The sequence below is a fragment of the Macaca mulatta genome, chromosome 7 (genome assembly GCF_049350105.2).
Source record: "Macaca mulatta isolate MMU2019108-1 chromosome 7, T2T-MMU8v2.0, whole genome shotgun sequence".
Lineage (NCBI taxonomy): Eukaryota > Metazoa > Chordata > Mammalia > Primates > Cercopithecidae > Macaca > Macaca mulatta.
This window is the reverse complement of record NC_133412.1, coordinates 107,982,714-108,000,822: the sequence shown is the minus strand read 5'-3', so window position 1 is coordinate 108,000,822 and position 18,109 is coordinate 107,982,714. Positions and strand designations below refer to the sequence as shown.

Below are 18,109 nucleotides of genomic sequence, written 5' to 3'. Positions count from 1 at the left end.
CAAGACAGATGTTTACTAAACATGCAAAGTATTTTTAGAGATACGGATTCTAATTTGGAAGAAGAAAAATAGCAACAAATTTTCTTATTCATTTCTTTTCTCATTTTTAAAATACAAGTTAAATCGTAATTGGAATCCCTTTTCCCATCGTGTAGTCAAGCGTCGGTGGCAGACTTCAAGGATATACTTTGTTAGCCATGTGTTTATGAACCGCCAGCGCTTTCCCTAGATCTTTTGGCTGATAATCTCAAACATGGAGGATGCTTCTGAATCTTCACGAGGGGTTGCTCCATTAATTAATAATGTAGCTCTCCCAGGCTCTCCGCTGTCTCTTCCTGTATCAGTGACAGGCTGTAAAAGTCATCGAGTAGCCAATAAAAAGGTAGAAGCGAGGAGTGAAAAGCTCCTCCCAACAGCTCTTCCTCCTTCAGAGCCGAAAGTAGATCAGAAACTTCCCAGGAGCTCCGAGAGGCGGGGAAGTGGCGGTGGGACGCAATTCCCCGCGCGGAGTCGGGCAGTGGCAGCGGGAGAAGTGGCGGCCAGGGGCGCGGCGGGGCCGGAGAGAGGCGGTCCCCTGAGAGGACGGGGTCTCCCCTCGTTGCCTTTGTAGTGGAGAAGGTGGACAAGTGGCAGTCGGCGTGCTCGCAGGTGAGGGTCGCTCGGGAGCCGGCCGGGAAGTGGAGGCAAGCCGGGAACAAAGCGGAGCGGCGCTGGGGTCCGCCCGCGGCGAGCGCCCTGGCCGGCCGGCCGGCTGCGCGCCGAGCACGTTGTGAGCCTGGCGGCGGCGGCGGCGGCGGCGGCGGCGGGCGGGGAGCCGGCGCTGGGGGAGGGGGCCGCCGCCGCCGCTCCCGCACTGCCCCCCGCGGCGGGGCGTCCTGCCCCATTGTGAGCCAGCGGCTGGGCGAGGAGGCAGGACGCGCTCGGGGGAAAGGGGCGGCGGCGGCTCCGCTCGCTCGACGCCCGGGCAGCGGCAGGAACGAACTCGGCTCCGGTAGCGGCCGCGGCCCGTCAGTCACACAAAAGGCAGCCGAGCTTCTCCCGGCGCGCGGACCGGCCCACGCTGCCGCCGAGCGCTCCCCACCTTACCGGCTTTCCTTTCCCTCCAATTTTGATAGGGAAGCGGGGCCGGCGCGGGCGGCCGAGGGTCCGGGCGAGCCCGCGGGCGGACGGGAGATGCCGCTGCTACACCGAAAGCCGTTTGTGAGACAGAAGCCGCCCGCGGACCTACGGCCCGACGAGGAAGTTTTCTACTGTAAAGTCACCAACGAGATCTTCCGCCACTACGAGTAAGAGCTGGGCAGGGTGCGGGGCCGCGGGGGGTGTGGGGACTCCCTCCCCAGCGCCCTTTTGTCTCTCTCCTTTTCCTCGCCCTGGGCTTCTGGCGGGGTGACTTGAAAGTGACGGGTGGCCCCGGGCCCGCGGTTCTCTGCCTCCTAGCCTCCACTTGGAGAACGCGCGGGGCCAACTGGCGGCGGCGCGCGTGGGGAACGCGGGTTGGTCGTGGCGGAGGAGGCTGGGGTCCCCGGCCGGCCTCGGGAACCGCTCTTAGCCTCTGCTGTCGCCCTCCCGCCCTCCTGGCCGCGGGGCGGCGGAAACTCCCCGCCTCGCCCCTCCCCGCCGCGGCCACACGCGCACTCCGGGGCCAGTTCCGGGATCCCCTCCCGGCGGCCGAGGGGATCCCCGCTAGGGTCAGCGACGTGGGGCCGCAGTCCATGGGTCGGGGGAGGGAATTCCTGCCCCGGTGGGCAGGAAACGGCTGGGCTGGGCTTCGTTTTCTCAGTCGGGAGTGGGGTCTGACGTTGGAGCTGCCTGGGGTAGGGGAGAGGAGCGGAGTTGAGACTCGTTCTAGAAGGGAAGGAGGGAGCGTCCCTGCGGGCCAGGGGTGGAGGACGCGGGACGCGAGAGCCTCCGCAGGCGGCCTCCCGTCCGGCGCTGCTAGGCCTCGGAGTGCGACGGGAGCCGCGCTCTCTGTCACCGCCTCTTCTTGGTGACTAACTCTCGTCTCCGGGGAACTCAGCGTCTCCGCCCCCGGGAGATCAGTGAGGAAGAAGTCGCGGCTGGGCAAGGGGAAGAGGAAGGGGGAAGAAGCAGGGCCTTAGGCGCCCCTCGTTTTCACTTTCGCGTAGCCGGGAGCGCGGTGGAGGGTGTTGGGGGAGGGGGTTAAGACAAGTTCAACTCCAGACTCAGCCAGGCGCCGCTTTATCCCCCTGCGCATGTGGGCTGCCTGACATGTGCCACTCGCTATTGTTTTGATAAGAACGCGGAGCTGCTGCTGGTGTAGTTTCAGCTCCTACATTTTCAGCCCGTCGCTTAATTTATCCCGAGAGATCTGGTCCTGTGACACGGAGCAAGATGGTGTGTTTTAGCGTCTTGTGTTTAAACAGGATCTCTAAGTGAGAACCTGACTTGATCAATCACTCCAAGAGGGTGATCCTCTCTTTTTCTTATGCTTTATTCTCTCCCCTGAAAAGGAATCCCTTTGTGACTTGGAAACCAAGTGTAATAGCAACCAAGTAACGTTGCGTGTAAGGCACCTTTTCTGAGTGGGGGCTTGACCGAGGGAGGGTTTTGGACAAACTGCACCTAAGAAATCAATAGTGAGGTTAGAAAAGTTCCTTTGAGCATTTATTTTAAGTAAACGTTTTTCTTTAGTTCCACCGAAAGGGTTTCACATTAAACATGTTATATCTAGAGAAGTAAATAGAGTGCTTTTCATCAGACAGTACTTTTAAGTAGGAGTGTACGTCTTGCTCTGCTCCTGTAGAGACTTGTTTTGTTACTCAAATAGAGTTCTCATAACTAGTTAAGTGAACTTGGATTAGGTAATTGGATAAGGATTTTTTTTAAGGATTTTAAAGCTATAGGCCTTGCTAACAATTATGATTAAAAAGAAAATTGAGAGTACCAACAAAATAGTAAATAGGCTTAAATTTCAAATTGTTTTCTCCTTCCATATAAGCAAGGGGCTTTTCTCACCTTAGAGGGTAGGATGAATATGGCTGTTATCCTTTGTGAATTAAACATTCTTAATGCACTTTGGTTCTTGAGCCGAATTATTCTAACCTTGGAGAAATCTGAAATGCTGAAATACAGAAGAATTTTCACATTCCAGAACTATCTATCTTCCACTATTTTTATTTATTTACTTATTTTGAGACAGGTTCTCGCTCTGTCGCCCAGGCTGGAGTGCAGTGGCACAATCTTGGCTCACTGCAGCCTCGACCTCCTGGGCTCAAACAGTCCCCCCCACTTTACTACCTTAGCCTCCTGAGTGGCTGGGATTGCAGGTGCATGCCACCACTTTGGCTAATTTTTGTATTTTATGTAGAGACAGGATTTCGCCATGTTGCCCAGGCTGGTCTTGAACTCCTGAGTTAGGTGATCTGCCTGCCTGGGTCTCCCAAAGTGCTAGAATTACAGGCATGAACCACCATGCCCAGCTGTATCTTCCATTAATATCAAGGAACTGTATTCTTTGTAGTCTTAGGGCATTTAAACATTTTAAATAACTAGGTTTTTATTTTCAGTTTTTGTTTTTTTTCCCTTGTGCGGAAGTGTTTGGGCTTTTGGAAATTACAAGCAGTCCCAGAGAGATGATTGGTTTGGGAGCAAAGGTATTTGACCATTTACCCTGAATTAAGGAGTATTGCTGATGTTATTAGGTTTCTATGACTGAACGAAAAGAATTTTGACAAAATTGGAAGAAGACTGCCTTTTAATGATGTTAAATTTTGAATTACTTTCTGTTTCTCACAAATGATTACGAAGAGACCTTTCCAAAAATGCTTTTGTGGTAAGTAGTATATGGTGGTCTGTAGTATGGTAACCTGACCTTTGGAACAACTCTGGAAAAACTATGAAGGAAACCTCTGCAGGCTGCTCTATTTTTGAGACGGAGTCTCACCCTGTCACCCAGTCTGGAGTGCAATGGGGCGATCTCGGCTCACTGCAACCTCTGCTTCCTGGGTTCAAGTGATTCTCCTGCCTCAGCCTCCCGAGTAGCTGGGATTACAGGCACATCCCACCACGCCCGGCTTATTTTTTTTTTCTGTATCTTTAGTAGAGACTGGCTTTCACCATGTTGGCCAGGCTGGTCTCGAACTCCTGACCTCGTGATCCGCCCACCTCTGCCTCCCAAAGTGCTGGGATTACAGGCATGAGCCACCATGCCCTGCTGGGCTGCAGGCTACTCTTAACACTGCTTATGGAGTAGCCCTAAAAAAAAAAAAACAAAAAAAACCACCTCTGTTTTCACTTGTTAAATCACCAATTGGTTTATGTGAATTTGTTTGAAGACTAGCCTTTCAGTGCATTATTTTGAATATTTTTCTTTTGTATTTGCCTGAAGACCACTATGCTCGCTTATTTGCTTGCATTTTTTATTTCTTGAATATAAGTTTCTCTAATCAGTCTAAAAAAGATTTTCTACACCTCCTAGCCTTATTTGCTTCCCAACACAATACAAAGTAACTTTTGCCTGTAAATGTGGTTAGTAGAGGTTGCCAGTGACTTTTTTTTTTAATATTTTGTTTTGTTTTATTTTATGTTAATTTAGTTTGAGACGGAGTTTCGCTCTTGTTGCCAAGCTGGAGTACATTAGCATGATCTTGGCTCACTGCAACCTCCGCCTTCCAGATTCAAGAGATTCTCCTGCCTCAGCCTCCGGAGTACCTGGATTACAGGCGCCTGCCACCATGCCCAGCTAATTTTTTGTATTTCTAGTAGAGACAGGGTTTCACCATGTTGGGCAGGCTGGTCTCGAACTCCTAACCTCAAGTGATCCATCCGCCCTGGCCTCCCCAAAGTGCTGGGATTACAGGCGTGAGTCACCACTTCTGCTTGCCAGTGACCTTTTAATTGCTAGTTTTCTGTCTCTATCTTACTTGATATTATAGCCTGCTTCCTCTTTGTCCTTCTAAGCAGCAATGGTCACCCCCTCCATTTTATCTAGTGCAGCATCTCCTGTTATTGCCTTGTCATGCAATGTATTTGTTGCCTCACCTTTTTATTTTTATTTTTGTTTATATTTTTATTTTTTTGAGATGAAGTCACACTGTCTCCCAGGCTGGAGACAGTGGCCCAATCTTGGCTTGCTGCAACCTCCACCTCCCGGGTTCAAGCAGTTCTCTGCCTCAGCCTCCCAAGTAGCTGGGATTACAGGTGCCTGCCACCACACCCGGCTAATTTTTTTTTTTTTTTTTTTTTTTTTTTTTGTGAGACGGAGTCTTGCGGTGTTGCCCAGGCTGGAGTGCAGTGGTGCGATCTCAGCTCACTGCAACCTCTGCCTCCTGGATTCAGGCATTCTCTGCCTCAGCCTCCCGAGTCGCTGGGATTACAGGTGCCTGCCACCACACCCAGCTAATTTTTGTATTTTTAGTAGAGACGAGGTTTCATCACGTTGGCCAGAATGGTCTGGATCTCCTGACCTCGGGTGATCCACCCGCCTTGGCCTCCCAAAGTGCTGGGATTACAGGCGTGAACCTCTCTGCACTTGGCCTGTTGCCGCACATTTTGTCTTCTCCAGGAACCTGAACTCTTTGAGACAGTGACTGACCAGGATGCCTCCTCAGTGATTAAATAGCACAGACTCCTTACTACATTCTCCTTAACTAATTGCTAACTCTTGATTGACCTGCTTTTTCATAGGTAGAGAAGACTCAATAGCACATCAACTATAGACAAATGCATAAGCTAAGGTGCATAATTTAGTCTTCTTTTTTTTTTTTTTTTGAGACAGAGTCTCGCTTTGTTGCCCAGGCTGGAGTGCAATGGCGTGATCTCTGCTCACCGCAACCTCTGCCTCCCAGGTTCAAGTGATTCTCCTGCCTCAGCTTCCTGAGTAGCTGGGATTACAGGCATGTGCCACCACGCCTGGCTAATTTTTGTATTTTTAGTAGAGACAGGGTTTCACCATGCTGACCAAGCTAGTCTCGAACTCCCGACCTCAGGTGATCCGCCCGCCTCAGCCTACCAAAGTGCTGGGATTACAGGCATGAGCCACCGCGCCCGGCCAATTTAGTCTCTTTAAATATGATTTATTCTGGCTGCGTGCAGTGGCTCATGCCTATAATCCAAACATTTTGGGAGGTTGAGGTGGGAAGATCACTTGAGGCCAGGAGTTTGAGATTGGCCAGGTCAAAATAATAAGACCTTGTTTCTACAAAAATAAAAATACTCTGTAATTTTGGCGAGCTGACAACAATTTTGTTTATTTTTGCTGTGGATTGTTAAAAAATGGAACAGTCAGGTCTGAATACCAGCATTTCTAGACTTGTGGGATAGGAAAATGATTTGTTGTATTACCTGGTGACTTAATCTCATAAATAAAATAACTTATTTTTTTTAGCCATGTAGACACTTGGAATATATTTCCCAACTTTGAGTGAGTCCAGCCTTCCATACAAAATGTATGACTCTCTTCCACAACATCACTAACAGGTGGTCGAAATTATATTTCACCCTGGCTTTTCATTGGAAGAGGTTTGACTAGCTTATAAGGCATCCTGTTTTCATTGTTCATCTGCTCTCTCTTGTTAATAAGTCAGTCCCTTCAACAGCCTCCTTTTACAGATGAGGAAACTGAAGTTTTGGGTGGGGAGTAAATGCAAGATTACAGAGTCCAAAATTATTTTTCTAGTAACTGATAATGCTAGAATCTAACTCACATCAATTATTCTAGAATTTATGCTCTTTTTACTGTTTACTATCACATAGTGCTATTATGGAAAATTCTTCCTAATATCTGTTGAAGTATGCACTAATAGGGGCATTGCCTGGAATTTAAACTGGCTGCCTAGATTTTTGTGTAGATACCACTGTGTACTGTCTTCTTAGACATTTGATTTTTTACTGTACCCCAAGTGATTAAGCTCTAGGTATTCAGTGGACACATCAGAACATCATCAATTTATAGTAGGGAAGAATGTCTTTCATACTGACCAATTCCTATACTGATGGTCAGTTATGTATGAAATCTAGTTATAATCACAGGCTGTTTGGTGAGCATGGGGTTTTCAAAGGAAGTTGGGTAATTTTTCATAGCTAGTGTCTTTAAATGAGATGTTTAGCTCCTCTTTAAGGAATAAGCCTGCTACATGGTCCTGATACTTGGATCCATAAGTCCTTGTTTCCTGATTGGTATAGCAGAAATTCCTAAATGCTTTTCTTTTTGAATTTTATCTTTTGTCTACTTAGCAGACATGTACTTAGTTTCAGATGTTTTAAATATATTTTTTCTTCAGACAGAATACATTTATCAGTTATTGCAATATTGTAGGTTGTAGTAACAACCTACCCCAAAACTTAGTGGCTCTAAGTAACAACCCATTTTATTTGTTCCCTATTCTGTGGATTGCCAGTTTGTTTTCTGCTGGTTTCCTCTGTGCTCACTCACTTAGCTGCAGTCAGCTGGAGGCTAGGCTGAGGCTGGTTGGAGTAAGAGATAGCCTCAGTCACAGGTCTGGGAACTCAGCTGGGATGGTTTTAGTTACCATGTGGTCTTTCAACCTCAGAAAGAGGCTGTTTCACATGGTGGTCTTAGAGTTTCAAGAGGGTGAGAATGGAAGTCACTCAATATACTTTTTTTATTATTTTGGTCAAAACAGATTACAAGGTCAGCCCAGATTCAGGAGGTCATGAAATAGACTCCAGCTTTTGGTGAGAAGAGCATGAATGTCATATTTCAAAGGAGCCTGCACACCTTTAGCCCTCTTTGCAAACAGTCTACCACAAGCAGTTGCTAGAATTTTATAGTTGGGTCATCTGATTGGATTTTGAGTGCTCACTGATAATCTAATATATGTTATCCATCAAAACACAATGAAAACCATCCTAAGAACTTGTGGACATACCTTGTTGTTTGCCCTATACTACCTATAATAATGATTCAAAAACTCTTTCTTCCTAGAATTTCTGTTGTTTCCTATACTTGCCCTCAGGAGCTGACAAGAAGAAATATCTTCAGATGTTTGAGATAGTTCTGTCTCTTTCTGCTCCCCTTGCAGATGTCTAACTTTCTCTGTTGAAAACATATGTGTTTTTCTGACATTGTTTCTCTACCATACTGGTTATTCTTCTAGGATCTCTCTGCGCATGTCGTATCTGAACAGTAAGAATTGATAATATCTATTGAGTGCACTTACATTTTAGGGGCATTTGCTAAGAATTATCTCATTTTCTTTTCTTTTCTTTTTTTGAGATGGAGTCTTGCCCTATCGCCCAGGCTAGAGTGCAGTCATGTGATCTCAGCTCACTGCAAGCTCTGCCTCCCGGGTTCATGCCATTCTCCTGCCTCAGCCTCCCTAGTAGCTGGGACTACAGGCATACACCACCATGCCCGGCTAATTTTTTTGTATTTTTAGTAGAAACGGGGTTTCACCGTGTTAGCCAGGATGATCTCAATCTGACCTTGTGATACACCCGCCTCGGCCTCCCAAAGTTCTGGGATTACAGGCGTGAGCCACCTCGCCTGGCCTGATTTTCACATTAACATTCATGGAGGAACCAAATTTAGAGAGATTATGTAACTTATCCAGTTGCATTCAGAGAGTAAAGCTGGGATTCATTTTTCTCTCTCCTTCATATATATATGCATATATGCATACACATACACACACACATGCTTACATACATGGAGAGAGAGTGTTTTGGCCCCTAAGTAGAGTACACTTTGTTTTTTATCTGAATTGTACTTCGTTTCTGATTTTTTTTTTTTTTTTTTTTTTGAGACAGAGCCTCACTCTGTCGCCCAGGCTGGAGTGCAATGGCTCCATCTTGGCTCACTGCAACCTCTGCCCCCCCTGGTTCAAGCGATTCTCTTGCCTCAGCCTCCCGAGTAGCTGGGATTACAGGCTCCTGCCACCGTGCCCAGCTAATTTTTATATTTTTAGTAGAGACGGGGTTTCACCATCTTGGCCACGCTGGTCTTGACCTCCTGACCTCGTGATCCACCCACCTCGGTCTCCCAAAGTGCTGGGATTACAGGCGTGAGCCCCTGTGCCCGGCCTAGTTTCTGATTTTTATGTCACAATTTAATCTTCCCCTACTAGGTTTTTTAGTTTTTTAGTTTTCCCAATACCCAACAAATTAATAGTATGTTGCACTTTGTTCCTCAGTTTGTGCACCAGAGTGTTGGTTGACTTCATATTACAGGTGTGTTTTCAAGAAAGTACCTTGTCACTCAGCAATTTTTCCTTATGAAATAATGGTAAAGAGGAGGGGTCATCAAATTTTTTCTGCAAAGGGCCAGATAATCGGTATTTTAGGCTTTGCTTGGCCATAGGATCTCTTGTACCTATTCAACTCTTTATCCAACTATGCAAATGTAGTGAGAAAGCAGTTACTGACAACACCTAAAAATGTAGGTATAGTTGTGTTCCCAAAAAAAAAAAAAAAAACTACAAAAGCAGGTGGAGGGCAGGATTTGGTCTCCATGCCAGTAGGATGCCCACCTTTAGTGAAGAGGATGATTGAAAGAGTGCAGTCATAAATCTGACATTGATAACCTGTATTAGCCTAGATTTACATTCATATAAAAATACTTTGTTATTTTTGCTCACAATAGTAAAATGTATTTTTTGTAAGTTTCAATAGTTATATTCTTATAATGTAGAAATTGAAGAGGCTTTGTAACCAACCCCCTAGAATTCAGTATTAACAAATTCTACACATTTAAATGTGTATGATAAATGGGTAAAGTGTGAGTAGAATTACAGAAGTGGGAGAAAGTGAAGGTGTGTAATGTTAGAGATGGTGCTGTGCCGTTCATGGGTTATGAGTAGGGGAGAGATGACCTTTGGACTTTTCTCCCTTAAAATGGCCACTGTGGTAGTGTGTCCTGCCTCCTTAGGGTAGGTCTTTGTGCACAGTGAAGCTATAATGTAACAATAACTTTGTAGAGTAAATAGACACAAAGGAAACAAATGGCACAAACATTTTGTAGGAGATAGTAGAAACCTTAGGGTGTAAAAGGGCAGCTATATATCACTGGTTTTGGCATTTGTGCCGTTGTTCTCCTTGGTATTTTTAGGCAGTGTTAAATCTAAATTGTGTTTGTTGCAATTCACTGCGTTTAGCTGTCTCCCTGCCATGGCACGAAATATCCCATGCGTGGGATATTTCCTACTCAGTACCTGAGGCACTTAGCTGCTGTGGCTAGAGCTGTGCTGTCCAGAACAGGAGCCATTACTTGGCCAGATAGGTTATTAAGTACTTGAAATATGATTAGTTCGAATTAAGATAGGCAGTAAATGTAAAATATACATTGGATTTTTTTTTTCTTTTTTTTTGAGACAGAGTCTTGCTCTGTTGCCCTGGCTGGAGTGCAGTGGCACAGTCTCAGTTCACTGCAACCTCTGCCTCCCGGGTTCAAGCGATTCTCCTGCCTCAGCCTCCCCAATAGCTGGGACTACAGGCATGTGCCACCACGCCAAGCTAATTTTTTGTATTTTTAGTAGAGATGGAGTTTCACTGTGTTAGCCAGGATGTGCTCCATCTCCTGACCTTGTGATCTGCCTGCCTCGGCCTCCCAAAGTGCTGGGATTACAGGCGTGAGCCACCATGCCTGGCGGATTTTTTTTTTTTTAAAGAAGAATGTAAGTAAAGTATCTCGATTTTTAAAATGTTTATTACATGTTGAAATGAAATTATTTTGTGATATATTGAGTTATTTTTATTTTTAAAATTTTAAATGTGACCACCGGAAAATTTAAAATTATACATGTGACTAACCATTCTATTTCTACTAGCACTGGCTTACAGACTGAAGTATAAGATATTTAGATTTGAAGTATAATTTTCTTGAGCAGTACTTAGTATTGTTTAAGTTATTAGAAGTATACTTCATGTGATGGATATCCCAGTTACCCTGATTTGATAATTATACATTGTATACAGGTATTAATATGTACAACTGTTATATATCAATTTAAAAAAGAGGAAAAAAGTATACCTATGTACATTATGTGCTAATTATGTATTGGCTTGAGAAGCTAAATCTTACAGATATGTTTGTTTCTATAGGAAAAAGTTAGAACTTTTTTTCTTCTTTACTTTTTTCTTTTTCTTATTTTTTTTAAATCTAATTTTTTTTTTTTTTTTTTTTTTTTTTTTTTTTTTTGAGACATTGTCTTACTCTGTCACCCAGGCTAGAGTGCAATGGTGCGATCTTGGCTTACTGCAACCTCGGCCTCCCAGGCTGGAGTGCTCCTCCTGCCTCAGCCTCCTGAGTAGCTAGGATTACAGGCATGTGTCACCACGTGGACCTGGCTGATTTTTCTATTTTTAGTAGAGACTGGGTTTTGCCATGTCATCCAGGCTGGTCTTGAGCTCCTGGGCTTAAGCATTTTTCCTGCCTCAATCTTCCAAAGTGGGATTACAGATGTGAGCCACCGTGCCTGGGCTAGAACTTTTTTAAGAAACAGGGCTGTGCTCTGTCGCTCAGTGTGGAGTGCAGTGGTGTAGTCATAGCTCACTGCAGCCTTGGACTCCTGGGTTCAGCCTCCTGAATAACAAGGACTATAGATGTGCGCCCCCTGGCTAATTTTTTTCTTCAATTTTTGGTGGAGACAGGATCTCACTTTGTTGTGCAGTCTGGTCTCGAACTCCTGGCTTCAAGTGATCCTCCTGCCTCAGCCTGCTGAAGTGCTGGGATTACAGGCATGAGCCATCGTGTCCGGCCAAGACCTACCTCTTAACATCACTTTCCCCCCAAAAAATTCTAATAGTAGTTTTAAAAATATTTTTTTGCCCTCTGAATTCTTCCCTTCCCTTTCTCTGAATTCTTAGGATATCTGCCTTCTATCTTATAAGGATAACTGTTTTTTACTTTGTATTTTTGGTGATATACACCCATTATTTCCTAAACTAAACGATATTTCAAAAGAATCTTCTTTGTACTGAATTAAGAGCCATATAACTTGGCATATGCATGTTATTTCTGTAGATCTCATTTATGTTAAGGTATGATTAGTTTCTCTTGCTTTATTTCCATAGATACCTTTTTAAAAAGTAATTCTATAGACATGTACAAAGGAAACAATCTAAATGGAATTGCCCCCACTTTTTGGAGAGCAAGCTAATAGAGATAACCTACACAGATAGATGTACTAACCAGGAAATAGGCATATAACAGTTGAAGTACTTTTAGAATGATGGGAGAAGTAAAGATTTCAGGAAGGAGAAAAAATTGAAGAATAATTATTTATATGGTTACATATAATTACAGAAAAGTAGAACAAAGTATAAAGCAGGAAAAAATTTCACCTGTATCTTACCACTTAGAGGCAGCCATTGTTAACCCTTTTGCATATGTATAACCGTATGCATATATATAAAATTTTTTCCAGACAGTCTTACTCTTAGGCTGGAGTGCAATGGCATGATTGTGGCTCACTAGCCTTCAACTCCTGGACTGAAGCGATTCTCCTGCCTCAGCCTCCAGAGTAGCTCGAATTACAGGCTCATGCCACCACAGTGGGCTAACTTTTTACATTTTAAAAATATTATATTGGCCAGGCACGGTGGCTCACGCCTGTAATCCTAGCACTTTAGGAGGCTGAGGTGGGCGGATCACCAGGTCAGGAGATCAAGACCATCCTAGCTAACATGGTGAAACCCCATCTCTACTGAAAATAATAAAAAGTTAGCTGGTGGCATGTGCCTTTAGTCCCAGCTACTTGGGAGGCTGAGGCAGGAGAATCCCTTGAACCTGGGAGGTGGAGGTTGCAGGGAGCCGAGATTGTGCCACTGCACTCCAGCCTGGGTGACAGAGTAAGACTCTGTCTTAAAAAAAAAAAAAAAAAAGGGCCGGGCGCGGTGGCTCAAGCCTGTAATCCCAGCACTTTGGGAGGCCGAGACGGGCGGATCACGAGGTCAGGAGATCGAGACCATCCTGGCTAGCACGGTGAAACCCCGTCTCTACTAAAAAATACAAAAAACTAGCCGGGCGAGGTGGCGGGCGCCTGTAGTCCCAGCTACTCGGGAGGCTGAGGCAGGAGAATGGCGTAAACCCGGGAGACGGAGCTTGCAGTGAGCTGAGATCCGGCCACTGCACTCCAGCCTGGGCGACAGAGCGAGACTCCGTCTCAAAAAAAAAAAAAATAAAATAAAAAATTGCACTGGGTGCCGTGGCTCACTCCTGTAATCCCAGCACTTTGGGAGGCTGAGGTGAGTGGATCACGAGGTTAGGAGTTTGAGACCAGCCTGACCAACATGGTGAAACCCCGTCTCTACTAAAAATACAAAAATTAGCTGGGTGTGGTGGCGCACACCTGTAATCCCAGCTACTCAGGAGGCTGAAGCAGGAGAATCACTTGAACCTGGGAGGTGGAGGTTGCAGCGAGCTGAGATCGTGCCACTGCACTCCAGCCTGGGTGACAGAGTGGGACTCCACCTAAAAATAAAAAAAAATTATTGCAAAATGATATATGAGTAATGCTAATTTAAAAAATTTAAACAGGGCTGAATGCGGTGGCTCACGCCTCTAATCCCAGCGCTATGGGAGGCTGAGGTGGTGAATTGCTTGAGGCCAGGAGTTCGAGACCAGCTTGGCCAACATGGTGAAACTCCATCTCTACTAAAAATACAAAAATTAGCCAGGCATAGTGGTATGTACCTGTAGTCCCAGCTACCTGGGAGGCTGAGGCACAAGAATTGCTGGAACCAGGAAGGCAGAAGTTGCAGTGAGCTAAGATCATGACACTGCTTGCCAGCCTGGGCAACAGAGTGAGATTCTGTCTCAGGAAAGTAAATACATAAATAAAAATAAAAATTCAAACAGGCTGGGCATGGTGGCTCATTCCTGTAATCCTAACACTTTGGGAGGCCAGAGTGGGAAGATCACTTGAGCCCAGGAGGTTGAGACCATCCTGGGCAACATAGTGAGACCCCATCTCTACCCCCACAAAAAAAATTGGTGATTGTCCTAGTGTGCACCTATAGTCCCAACTACTCAGGAGGCTGAGGCAAGACAGAATGCTTGATCCTAGGTGATTGTACCACTGCCCTCTAGTCTGGACAACAGAGTGAGACTCTCTCAAAAAAGAAAAAAAAATTCAAACAATATAGAATTATTTAGAATCACAAAAAAAGTTTTCCTTTTCCTTCCTTCCCAGTCACCCCCCCTTTCTCCATAGGGAATATCTTTTTACAGTATGTATATAAATACATACATTTTTGTGATTATTATAATTAATGTACATGGGATTGTGTATTCATTGATTTGTGTTTTTCCTACCCATTATGCCTTAGGAATCTTTCTATAATATAGATCTCTTGCATTTTAAAAGAGAGTGGATAGGGCTGGGTATGGTAGCTTACACCTGTAATCCCAGCACTTCGGGAGGCTGAGGTGGGTGGATCACAAGGTCAAGAGTTTGAGACCAGCCTGGCCAACATGGGGAAACCCATCTGTATTAAGAATATAAAAATTAGCCGAGCATGGACGGGCGTGGTGGCTTATGCCTGTAATCCCAGCACTTTGGGAGGCTGAGGTGGGCAGATCACCTCAGGTCGGGAGTTCAAGACCTGCCCAACATGGAGAAACCCCGTCTCTACTAAAAATACAAAATTAGCCGGGTGTGGTGGCACATGCCTGTAATCCCAGCTACTAGGGAGGCTGAGGCAGGAGAATTCTTGAACCTGGGAGGAGGAGGTTGTGGTGAGCCGAGATCACGCCATTGCACTCCAGCCTGGGCAGCAAGAGCAAAATCTGTCTCAAAAAATAAATAAAAAATAAAAAAATTAAAAAATTAGCCGAGTGTGGTGGGCTACTCGGAAGGCTGAGGCAGGAGAATCACTTGAACCTGGAAGGTGGAAGTTGCAGTGAGCTGAGATCCAGCCACTGTACTCCAACATGGGCGACAGAGTGAGAGTCTGTCTCCAAAAAAAAAAAAAAGAGTGGATAGAATTTTTGAAAATAAGTAAATGCACATATTAAGGAATTCCAGCAGAATAGAAGAGCACTGAATAGAATTGTTCCCCAGTTATCCCTCCTGCCTGTTACCTTGAGTTTTGTATGACATTCCAGAAATCTATGCTTCTGTAGGTACCTTTTCTTTTTCTTTTTTTTAAACACAAGTGAGCTCATCGTATAGTTTCAAGAAAATAAAGGATAGATCAAACTGAAAATAGGTATTTTTCTATTAACATTAATGGAAATGTTAATTAAGAACTTTATACTTTTTAATGACTGATTTTTCATTATGTGAAGTACTAGTTTATTTAGCTTTTCTCTTGTTAGCTGCTTAAAGTTTTCAGTTTTTCACTGAAAAACAGATGGAACTCAAAGTCTAGTTTTGACTGATGTGCCTTTAAATTGCAAAATATACATATTTAGTTTAAATATACTTTTTCTTATGTTTGTATTAGTGTTACAAGTTGACCAGTTACCAAACCCTTGAGTTCTGTGAGTCTACATAAAATTTTGCATTAAAAGCACAAAAATAACCTGATAATGCTATTAGTTTTTAATGTAAAATTTGTGAAATGATAGGTAATGGGTTTTTGTTTTTGTTTTTGTTTTTTAATCAGTGACTTTTTTGAACGAACCATTCTGTGCAACAGCCTTGTGTGGAGTTGTGCTGTGACGGGTAGACCTGGACTGACGTATCAGGAAGCACTTGAGTCAGAAAAAAAAGCAAGACAGAATCTTCAGAGTTTTCCAGAACCACTAATTATTCCAGTTTTATACTTGACCAGCCTTACCCATCGTTCACGCTTACATGAAATTTGTGATGATATCTTTGCATATGTCAAGGATCGATACTTTGTTGAAGAAACTGTGGAAGTCATTAGGAACAATGGTGCAAGGTAAAGTACTTTTAATTTTTCCTCTTGGTAAGTTTATATTCACATTGCTCAAATTCAAAACACACAAAATGATGACCTAAGAAATCTTCCCTTTTACTATGCTCCAGCTATCCTGTTAACCCACAGATAGCCCTGGTGTTAGCTGTTTCTTGTATATCTTTCCAAAGCTAATTTATACATATGCCACCAAAAACATATACATGCATACGTCTGTATGTATATATATAATATGTCTTATGTAACAAATATGTATGCACAAATTCCTTCTCTTTTTAATGCAAAAGAACATGTATACTCTAGATCCCTTTTCACTAAAAGATCTTGAAGGTTAGCCTACTGTTACATAAGCCGCCTTCCTTCTCTTTAATTTACTGTATAATAAAGTTCCATTATATGGAAGTTCCATCTTTAAGAGTAGAACTCTTTAGCTAATGGTATCTACTGTGTCCTCATTATGTCACCTAATAGTTTAAATATGCCAGTATTTATTGATTGGTTTTAGTATTTTATTTAACAAAACCAGGATTGAGTTTTATATACTCCACTAAGTTCTCTTTCTTTCATACTTTCTTACACTGCTTTATTGAGCTATAACTCACATACAATACACTTCTCCTTTCTATAGTATACAAATGCAGTGTTAGTGCTTTTCCTTTTTACCGAGCTCTTCAGAAATAAAGTGGATTTTTATATGAACATTGAAAATGACATAATCTATGGCAATAAATTAAAAATTACCAGTGTTTTCCTGAAGTCTTAAGCTTTGTGATTGACTAGTCACTGACATTTATAATAATAAACTTTATATGCATTAAAACCTTTTGTAGCCTCTTGACTTTTAGGATATTAACTGTTTTGGATGCCCTGAATACAAATTTTTTTTTCTGGATTTTAAACTTTAGAAGCCAAAAGTTATTTATGTTGTTACTATTATCTTATTTGGAGAATCATTTTAAGTTTATATGTAATGTTAGAATTAATGTCTTAACAAATTAATATAATCCATTTTAATTGTTAGGTACTACCCTACTTGAATCTTACAAAGCCAAGCAACCAAATGTGTTTATATTAAGAACTAACTTATTTGGGTTTGATTTTTGGGAAGTAATTAAGTCCTTTTTTTTTTTTTGAGACAGAGTTTCGCTCTTGTTGCCCAGGCTGGAGTGCAATGGCAAGCTCTCGGTTCACTGTAACCTCTGCCTCCCGGGTTCAAGTGATTCTCATGCCTCAGCCTCCTGAGTAGCTGGGATTACAGGCACCTACCACCACGCCCAGCTAATTTTTGTATTTTTAGTAGAGACGGGACTTTATCAGGCTGGTCTTGAACTCTTGACCTCAGGTGATCCACCCGCCTCGGCCTCCCAAAGTGCTGGGATTACAGATGTAAGCCATTGCGCCTGGCCTAAGGCTTAATTTCTTAATATATTGGCTATTCTTTTTGTTGTTGTTTGAGACAAGGTCTGGCTCTGTGGTTGTTGTTGTTGTTGTTTTTAAACTTTTGGTGTAGATGAGGTCTGGCTCTGTTGCCCAGGCTAGAGTGCCATGGCTCCATCTCAGCTCACTACAACTTCTACCTCCCAGGCTCAAGCCATCCTCCTGCTTCAGCCTCCTGAGTAGCTGGGACTATGGGTGCATTCCACCATGTCCAACTAGTTTTTGTATTTTTTGTAGAGATTGGGTTTCACCATGTTGCCCCAGCAGCTCTCAAACTCATGAACTCAAGTAGTCCACCTGCCTTGGCCTCCCAAAGTGCTGGGATTACAGGCTGAGCTACTGAGCCTCACCTATATTGGCCATTCGTAATTGGCGATTGTGCCTGAAGTTTTCCTCCCTTAAGTGCAACATTCTGAATGTACTCTGTTTTTTTTGTAAAAAAAGTATGGAACTCTTGTTCTAATACATTTAAATAATTAAGCATAGAACTGGGTTAATTTGAAATGTGCTTGTAAGAACAAGAGAACAGTACTTTAGTTATTTTTATCTAAAAACTAAGAATGGTTACAGTTATTAGATCCACTCCTTAGGTCCTTTGTTCCCATGATCACTTAGATTATAAGTACCATAGGTTGGGGCTTTTGGGGAGGGTGGAGTTTGTGGAACTTGAGACTAGAGACTCCCCAATTCCTCAACTCCTCCAAAGACTGGAGACAGCACTAATTAAGAGTTCATATGTGTATTTTACTAATATATCCTCAAGGTTGGCATCTTTTACATAGCTATTTTGTCTTCTCTGTAACTTGCTGTGAGCACTATTGACAACGGAGTAATAGGTAAGGTAAGAATAGTAAAAACAAAATACTAA

General features: G+C 43.6%; 1 protein-coding gene and 2 long non-coding RNA genes across 7 annotated transcripts in view; 2 read left to right on the top strand and 1 right to left on the bottom strand.

Annotated features, from left to right (window-relative positions):
- The first annotated feature begins 373 nt into the window (after positions 1–373).
- BAZ1A (bromodomain adjacent to zinc finger domain 1A) overlaps positions 374–18,109 on the top strand; it is a 129,282-nt gene continuing 111,546 nt past the window's right edge. For all 5 annotated transcript variants that reach the window (XR_013396176.1, XR_003731558.2, XM_028851493.2 and 2 more), the window contains exons 1-3: positions 374–648; positions 1,116–1,286; positions 15,529–15,807. Coding sequence is in view for 3 of the 5 variants with exons in the window: in XM_028851493.2 (XP_028707326.1) it covers positions 1,174–1,286; positions 15,529–15,807 (392 nt within the window). In the remaining 2 variants the exon portion in view is untranslated. The remainder of the gene's footprint in view (positions 649–1,115; positions 1,287–15,528; positions 15,808–18,109) is intronic.
- LOC144330230 (uncharacterized) lies at positions 3,885–4,832 on the bottom strand. The gene is made up of 2 exons (XR_013396216.1): positions 4,144–4,832; positions 3,885–4,002 (listed from the first exon to the last, which is right to left on the bottom strand). It is a non-coding gene; the product is annotated as an uncharacterized LOC144330230 (long non-coding RNA).
- Positions 5,184–12,334, top strand: LOC144330220 (uncharacterized). Its single transcript, XR_013396206.1, has 2 exons — positions 5,184–5,376; positions 11,285–12,334. It is a non-coding gene; the product is annotated as an uncharacterized LOC144330220 (long non-coding RNA).